The 9,136-nt window shown below is 40.2% G+C and overlaps 1 protein-coding gene across 1 annotated transcript; it reads right to left on the reverse strand.

Moving 5' to 3' along the window:
- Positions 1–539: 539 nt before the first annotated feature.
- On the reverse strand, positions 540–9,136 carry sqle (squalene epoxidase). The gene is made up of 11 exons (XM_005815719.2): positions 8,681–9,136; positions 8,316–8,571; positions 6,312–6,489; positions 5,611–5,707; positions 5,412–5,525; positions 3,806–3,977; positions 3,206–3,301; positions 2,376–2,518; positions 1,965–2,061; positions 1,763–1,850; positions 540–1,445 (listed from the first exon to the last, which is right to left on the reverse strand). Exons 1-11 carry the CDS (start codon positions 8,960–8,962, stop codon positions 1,253–1,255), a joined length of 1,716 nt encoding a protein of 571 aa, XP_005815776.1. The 5' UTR covers positions 8,963–9,136; the 3' UTR covers positions 540–1,252.

Genomic DNA, 9,136 nt, shown 5'->3' on the forward strand with positions numbered 1-9,136 from the left:
TGTGAATGTATGTAAATAAGCAGTTAGATTTAGAAAACTGCACCAGCAAATATCTTTTCATGGGTCTTAGCCTTCCTGCGGGCTAAGCACCCCTAAAAGTCAGATCCTAGAATCATCCCTGATTAAGAGCATCCGGTTTTTTTAAGGGGAGAAGGGTCTCTGTTGCGAAGCTCGAAGCATATTTATTCTAAAACATCCTGCATACTATATTATATACCAGCTCCTGAATTTTAATTCTAAAGCACAACATGGTGCCTTAATCTAGATTATTGTGACCTGATCTGCTTCAAAGCAAGAATGTGTGTGTGAGTGCGCCCTCTGCTGGTCGTATATAATATTCATTAACGCCTTAACTCCAGCTTTGTGGAAGATCTTAAAATTCAGGTGATTTCTCTACAAACATTCACCTCAACTGAACAACAGATACAACTGATACATATTTTAAACATACTGTAGATGATAAAAACATTTATAAAATGTTTTTTTCCATTTTATAAATAAAAATCAACAACCCAGAGACCATTAAAGTAGAAGAATTTATTAAAAATGTTTTGTCTTGTAATTATTTTTTTTGCTATAGCTTTATCCCATGACCTAACCCTTATTCACTTAATATATATATATATATATATATATATGTACACACAAAATCCAGCCGGCCAAAGCCGGGAAACTTGGAGAAAGGCCAAACGTTTGACTAAAAACTAAACGTAGGACATTTGTTCAGCAACAGCTGAACGCATGAAGGCATTTTCTTGGGGGGAGCGAGTACAAAGGTCATCAGAAAGGCCCTCAGTTTGGCCTTCCCATCACTGTGCTTTCAATTTCAAATATAAAAATTAGTTTTTCATTCACTACAAAAATAAAACAGCACAATAATATACAGAAAAGTGGTAGACACTATGCCAGACTACGTCCCAAATAAACTCTGCAGCAGTAAGGGCTTCTTGTTCACAGGAAGGCCTTCATTAAAGGCCTTCCTGTTTAATTAGTCCATAAAGTTAAAGAGTGGGACAAGAACGTTCTGCTTTAGTGCAACAACCAACATGCACGGATGCAGAAGTGGTCTGCAGTTAAAAGCAAATGCGCTTGTCCTGCTCTCAAGTCAAAATGTCTGCCATAAAGCAGACCTGTTGTCAGTAGATATACGCAACCGATGTGATTGTCACCAGCACTATGGCACAAACACAGAAGCTTTGGAGGGAGGACCACACACACACAGTTTGATTATTATGCCCCCATGTTGTGCTCTTTAGTAGACCAGGTACTTGAGTTCAGAGTAGATGAGGGGGAACATGATGGCGCAGGCCCGGTACAAGATGGCGGCGCTCTTAAACAGCGCTCGAGGTTTGGTGCTCCAGGATTCCGACTTGAAGTTGAAGTAGATTGCGTACAGCGCCACGGCAAAGAAGTGACCGATCAGGGTCATGGGTTTAGGAGACAGGCTGTGCAAGCAAAAAAGTTTTCAATGTTTAATTCTGATTTTAAAGACACTATATGTAAAGAAACAATATCATATGTGAGTGTGCTATACCTTGTACAATATTGTCACCTTCCTAGAATAATAGGCTATGTCCTTTTATCTTTTTTTTTTTTTTTGTCAACAGGGATTTTTGCAAAAAAAATGAAAATCACCACCTATTTTATGCCGGAAAACAGTTTAGGCAAAAACTAAATTACTTTTGGCAAAAATTGACAGAGGCCATTATTTTTGGAAGGCAGCAACATATGAAAGCTGCATTTGTGCACGTTTGCTACTTACACTGAGAGGAGTCCAATGGGCCCAGTGATGCACGATCCGCCCAGTTTAAAGTACTGGAAGCAGGCCTTCCTCAGCTCATGGAGAGAATCTGATGAAACCCGACGCAAACACAGATTTAGATTATGTCTGTCTCCACCATTTCATATCGGTTGCTGCATTTCCCCTCATGTGCTGTCAGACGCAGAGCGAGGCGGCGACTCACTGTCGGTGGCTGCAAACAGTTCGTACAGAGCCTGGGCCAACACGTTCACTACAAAAGAATGTGATGACTTGCGCTCCCAGTGGAATCTTTTCTTCGCCTGTTGGGAAGAAGAAGAAGGGAGGGGCGTAAAAACACAGGGTGTTAAATTGCACACTGGTCTGCAGTCTCCCACCTTCAGCCCAGTTTAATAAAACCTGATGCAGTTCAGTCCAAATATAGATTCAGCCTGAATCGCTCCTGCTCAGGTTTGATCCTGGAAAATCAACCGACCGCAGGCTCTGGACACGGCCGTGCGATTTATATCAGCGCCAACACCATCATCTTCCTCCTCTTCCAACTCTGACTATGTTTTTTTTTTTTTTATTATTATTATTATTATTATTCCCAGAGAGAGGAACATGAAATGATCACCTGTAATAAAGCCGCGTCGTCGTACAGATCCGGAACGTTCCTGAGCAGAACCCTCCAGATGCACACGTCGTTAAGGGCAACGCTCATCCCGCCCCCCGTCAGAGGATGCCTCATGTTGTAGGCGTCGCCCAGGAGGAGCACGCCTGGAAAAAGACGCACAGCTCAGTCTGTGTTGTTCTCGCACGAATGTCTAATTCCAGCAGCTAAACCGGTCCACTCACTCCCAGGATGATAAATAGGTGGTGGGGGAGGGAGCTGACTTTGTTTTAGTTGAGTTTACTGTGAAGACAATGTTTCTGCCTAAATGTAGATAACCTATATTCAGTTTTCACTAAAAAGTGAAAAGAAAAAGAACACAGGGGTGTCCAAATTGCGGCCAAAGGGCCGTTTGTGGCCCTTCGATTGAATTTGTGTGGTCCTCTACTGCAATTCAAAAATGTTACAAATTTGTCATGTCCGGTACAGCTGGTTGACCTTTTGTGTTTTAATCAGAGTGAAATTATTCCCAACGTCAATGAAACAGTTAATGATGACAAAATATTTTGATAACTTTTCTAAAAAGCAGAACCACGTCTATCTTTACTGCACTTTAATCAGCTTTTGTCCTCCAACATCCATTATGTTAAATAAAACAAACAATATGGACAAAATCTGAGCATCCTCAAAGTAGTTTACTATATCAAACTTTGAAAATAGTAGAAAATGTGTGAGCAGTTTAAGGAAATCGGCTAGGGAAGCATTAATGTTATTAAAACAAACACATCTGAGTATACATGTGTGTTTTCCTGGGTTAAAAGTGGCAGCAGAAAGCGATGGATAGACTTCAGTACCTGGCTTGTTGACGGGGGCAGGAGGGAGGAAGCTGGCGGGCATGGACCTGAGGCGGTCGTTCTGCAGCGCCTCCATGAAAGGCTCCTTTAAATGATCTGCAGAACGGGAGAAAAGGAGAGCACAGGAGGTCCGTCAGCTGGATGAAAGCACACAGGTGCATTCTGGGAACAACCGGGGGAGTAGGAAGCCTTTTCTTTCTCAGTGCATCGGCGGTGCAGCGGGACACTGAGGTGATCGGAGTCGCTGCTTTGATACTGTGGCTTTGATGTTTCGGCTGAATGACGGCGAAAACGTCAAATCCTGATGTTTCCGTCTTGTGGCAATTTATGTTGAATGTTTGTAAATCAGAAATTCTGTCAATTTAGCAATTTTTTAGGACGTTTTGAACCAAAATTTGTAAAAAAAAAAAAAAAAATTTTGTAATTGTCATGATTACTTTGGTAACTTTTATCCCCCGCCCCGAGCTTCCCTCAATTAATTTAAAGGGGCAGTATTTTGTATTTTCCAACCACAGTCTAGTGACACACAGTCTCCATTTCAGGTATACGATTATTAAACCAGTAAATAATCCAGAATGGAGCGCTCTGAGCAGGACCTACCTGGTAACTGTGGGTGTATCCTCTCAGCCATGTACCCTGGAAGGTCGCGAGGCATCTCCCCTCTGACGTCCACCAGCACCCTGGTGTGAGAGGAGGAGATCTGGTAGATGAGCACCGGGTTGGGGTTGGCCAGCACCAGCTCTGCGTGGTTGGCCTTAAACTGGGGACAGTCCTGTTGGAGCAGCAGAAGATACTGGTTTAATGGTGGACGTGTTCTTTTAAACCTTTTGGTTCTGTACCCACAGTGTCTTGCTAAAGTGTTTTATGTGATAGAAGCCAGAAGCTCCTTTTCTTAAATTAACTCGTAATAAATAAATTCCATTAATCATTTTTCATTGGAGTTCAGACTTTGTCTTTAAAATATGAGTTACTGTATTTCCCCCAAATTATTACCTAAAAAAATTTTTTTTTCAGCTTATATGCACCATCATCTGCATTTACTTACCTTTAATGGTTGTAAAATTGTGCACAAACTGCTGTAGCTGCATAATCGTACACTAAAAATATAATAAACTACAAACTTTGATTTAAAGACGTAAGTCCCATGGGGATAAAACCAATAAACGTATCGCATAAAAAACGTATTTTTATTTTTCAGTAAAATCCCAGTGTCACATTTATTGACACGCCTAACAATTTCTATAAATGAATATTGAAAACATTTCTAAAAGGTCAGTATTATGTATTTTCCATACCCACAGTGGTATTTTGTAGCACAATAGAGCAACTATGTTACCCCCAGTTTTTATAGAAATGCTCTATATATCAAACATACATTTTAAAAAATGTGACTTTGCACTTTAGCACCTTGAAATTTGCCATCTGTCTCAAATGGCTCTTGTTTTTTCTGATCCTCTGCCTTCATCACAGCACTGCTGCTCCATTAAGCTCTTAGTTTTTTGGGTTTTTTTTGCTATAGTGCTACACTGAGAAGTGGTTTGTATGATGAGCTCAGAAGATGCGCAGTTCCAGGTGTTTGCTAATTGCTTTGCTTAGCAATCAGGGTTTCTTTATTTTCCCACTTTTTTGTATGAAAACAAAAAGCATTTCCAGCAGCCTCCCTTAAAAATGGGAAACACGAGAGAACATGCAATTCCAATAAGGCAGCTGTGTGTTGGCCTTGATAAGACAGGAAGTGGTTCCAAGCGAACCAGTGCAATCTAGACTGGCTCAAACCAGCAGTAAGAGTAGAAATTAAATCAATCAAAAAAATCTAAAAATGTCAATTTTTTGATTTTTTTTTTTTTTCTTCTCTTTTTTTCTCTTGGGCTCCTTGCACGGCTTTAACTTTTGGGTGAATAAATGTGGAGAACAATGTTTATGGCAAATGTTAAAAATGTTGACTGAAAAACCCTTTTTTATTTTTTTACATTCAAAAGTTCCAGTTGGAACCTTTGAAGTTGCATGTTTCTGGTACGCCCATAAATCTGACGCACAAGGACATATGCAAACAGCAAAGGAGCTTCTGTGTCACACTGGAGTTAGCCTCTCACTAATTTAGTCTTTATTCCAGACTAACTTAGCATCTCAATGCTAAGCATGTAGCAGCAGAATTGAGAATGTTGCCCCACTACTAACTCTAATTAAAAGGTTCTGCTCTTCCTACCTTCATGAGGCACCCGACGAAGTGAGAGGAAATGCGAGCTTTCCCTGACACCAGACTCTTCCTGAATTTGGAGAAGCAGCCGTCGGCCACCACGGTCAGCCCGGCATGAATGTCCTACAGGAAACACGGCGACGCGGTTAGAAGGTTCCTCCCGTAGGATGAGAGGGAAATGGGAGATTTAAAGATTTAAAGCAGACACCTTGATGTCTCCAGTTTCTTTATTTTTATACTGGACTCCAGTTACACAGCCATCCTCCTCCAGCAAGCTGCTCACCGTGCCTTCTATGAATCTGACACTAGGGGGCGCAATGAAACAGTTAATTAACAATCAAGAAAACCAGCAAGTGAGACCATTTTCAATCGTATATTAAGGTAATTCTAGACAGAAAGAAGGGAGTCCGTTTCAACCAAGAATTTGTGAGCTCCAAAAGTTGAAGATTTGTGAGGAGAAAACTGAAATTTTGAGATTAATCTCAGAACGTTTCTAGACAAAAAAAAATGTAAATTTTAGTTTCAAAAGCTTTACTTTTTAAACCCAGAAAATTTCCAAAAGTGGAACATTTTATGATCCTTGATTGTCAGAAAAAATTTTTCTAGAATATTTCTGAGATTAATCTCAGATTAATCTGAGCTTCAAAAGTCCAAAATGTTGAACTTTTGGAACTCCACGTTTTTTCTAAAAGGTTTCTGAGGTAAATCTAATATCTAAGAAATCTAAAAAACTATTTTTTATATAGTTTTTCCTAGACAATTTTCAACTTTTCAAACTCAGTAATGTCCTAGTTTTTTTTTTTTCTAGAAAACATCTGAGATTAATCTACAAATTCCTCCTCTTTTTCTTTCTGTCTACGATGGCCCTAATACACCATCGTAGTTAGTTACCGATATGACTGGGCTTACTTTGACTCTGCCATGGCAGCTCTCCTCAGCCCCATTATGAAGCGGCCATGATGGAAAGCTCGTCCACACTGGACGCTCCCTTTCTCCTGAGGATAAGGGATCTCCACCTCTGATTGGCTGTCCATGTCGTGGATCACGTAGCCGTTCACCTGGTGGGCGTCCAGACCTTCCACCGAACCTGAGGCCAAACAGTACAGTTACAAAACGCAGGCTCATGACTGAATAAACACCTTTAATTGGAAAACTGGGTGAAACCTGATGGCAGCCGTTTCAAAATAATATGCTAAAGTACAAAAAGTCTGTTGTTTAGTTAATCATGTTGCTCGTGGTTGGAGAAATGAATCTTTAGACATGAAAAGAAAAGAAACTTTGACCAAATTTAACATACTTCCACAATCACAGCCGGACCAAGGTGTACACAAACTAACCAGCTGCTTAGGGCCTCCAGGCCAGAAGGGGGGCACCCAAGAATGCTTAAAATTTCACACATAAGATGAGAATTTTTTTTTGTGTGTGTGTAAGTTAAACACGTTTGTCTCAACACCTGTAAATACAACATTTAGTCTGTTTTCCATGTTCCTACTGAGTCTGTTGAAGCACTGCCATCAGCTCAACAATGAACCATGAAGCTAGTCTAGTAAAGCAGTGATCAAATATGAATAATGTTTCATTATTAACTGTAATGGTGGGTAATTAGCTTAATTGGAAGTTGCCTCCAGCTCAAACTCTGCATAGGGCCTTGTCTAAGATTGGGGCGATGCGCACAACAAATAATCCATGTGTTATGCAAATCCCGTATTTCATCCTAAATAAAGATTGTTACAGGAGGAACCTCAGTTTCTGGTCGACTTTATTATCTTTATTAAAATTCTTCAAGAATAATGCTAGAGGAGCCATATCACATCTTATATGTCCAAAGGCTCAGTCTAACAAACAAATAGATCCAACAGAAGCTCTAAATTGCTTCTGTTCTACCTTAATGCAGCTCATTCTAAAGTCCGTTTTGGTCAGGCAGAATTAACTTTTACTCAATAAATTGTCTTGCTGTAAGTAGATTAAAATAAATTTGTTAAAGACACATTGGAAATGAAGTATTATTCAGCAGAAATACAGACGCAGATGTATTTGTTAACACTTCTGGTGAATATCTGTGAAAAAGCCTTAAAATAAATTCACAATTTATCGGAGAACCTAATCTTACATTGAAAATTGCTGCAAAACACAACTTTTAATTTGAGAAAATGTACATATTAATGTATATTAATTCTGTTTCATAAAATCACTTATAGTATGAATATTAGTACCATTAACAATCTGTTTAAAAATAGATGCAACACGCATGCTTTGACTAATGAAACCATGACTTCCTGTTTCCCTGAGTATAATTCCTCTGAGCCGATGGTGGACTAATATTTTCAGAATCTCAAATGGTTGGCAAGTTATCAAGAGATAAAATAATAAATAAATAAAGCTCCTCTGTTCTGGAATGTTAAAACTGACTAAGTGCTTCCCTGTAGACTAAAGCAGCTCGTATTTACAGCAGGAGTATTAATAATGGTGCCAGCAGTGATTCTGTTTCAGTCTGAATTGAGTTACCGGTACATTCATTCATTCATTTATTTATTTAAACTATTTTACGGTGTCAGTGAGACTCAGGAAAAATTAGTCTTATTATATCAGACTGAAGGTTTTGAATCTGATCTGACTCATCAGGACTGAGGGTCATATCTGTTTGACCTTTGTGGTGCTTAATGCATAAGATCAGATAACTTCTTCTGATTGGTCAGTAATACTGACACCACATTTTCTATATGTTTATTTTATGTAGTCAATAGTTGCCTTCCTATCTCTCTCTTCTTTCTTTCCTGTCCTCACTGTCTCCCTCTTCTGTTTTGTCTATGTAATGTCCTGCCACATTTTCTGAGAAAACGTAACATAACTTTCTGCTTAGCAAACCATCCAAACTCGAGCATGTTGGGCAGTTTTCTCCCAGCAGTAACTGACCTTCCAGTCCCAGGTCCCTGAGGGCCCTGAAGCCCCCCGGCTGGAGCAGCTCCCCCACTATCCTGTCCGGCTCCTTCAGGTCCCTCTCCACCACCGTCACCCTCCTGCCGTCCCGGGCCAGGACAGCCGCCATGGCCGAGCCCAGGACCCCGGCCCCGACTATCACCACATCTGGACACGGGCCCTTAGCGGGGGCACCAAGTGGGGCACACTGTGAGGTGGAGGACTCCGGTTCCGCTCTTCTTCTTCTCTTACTCTGCAAGTTAAAAAAAAAATACTTTTTCTAGACTTGTCATAGTAACAGAAACAAAACCCACCCAGACTGAACCAACAAGCAGAAGGTAAAGCATCTCTGCTGAACTCACCTTTTCACTGTTCTTCTTCTCTGCTTTCTTGCTGCTTTCAGCTGCGTTTTGAGGGATGAAGTGTTTGACCAGAGGAAGAGCTGACAAGACGCTCAAAGGCAAATAAACTATCTGAGACACTGACAGCTTGTGACCATGAACAAATCTAATGTAAGAGATCAGCAGTCCGGCTGAGAGGAGCAGAGCTGCTATCAGCAGCAGCTCCTTATGAGCCACATTCAGCAGCATGTTGGACTTCTTATAAATATACGTGAAAGTTGCAATTCCCAAAAAGGTCCACATTGTTTCAAAATATAGGTTTTTTTTTTTTTAAATGCTTAAAATAAATTCTTCCGCCTGAAAAGTTTTTGTTTGTTTGTTTGTTTAAGTTTTAGATTGCTAAAAATAAAAAAAATAAAAAACAAAAAAATGAAGAAGCCTGACCGCAGAGGCTGGTCGCAGACAGCTGGAGAGATG

Source organism: Xiphophorus maculatus, chromosome 3, assembly GCF_002775205.1.
Source record: "Xiphophorus maculatus strain JP 163 A chromosome 3, X_maculatus-5.0-male, whole genome shotgun sequence".
In the NCBI taxonomy this organism is placed as follows: Eukaryota; Metazoa; Chordata; class Actinopteri; order Cyprinodontiformes; family Poeciliidae; genus Xiphophorus; species Xiphophorus maculatus.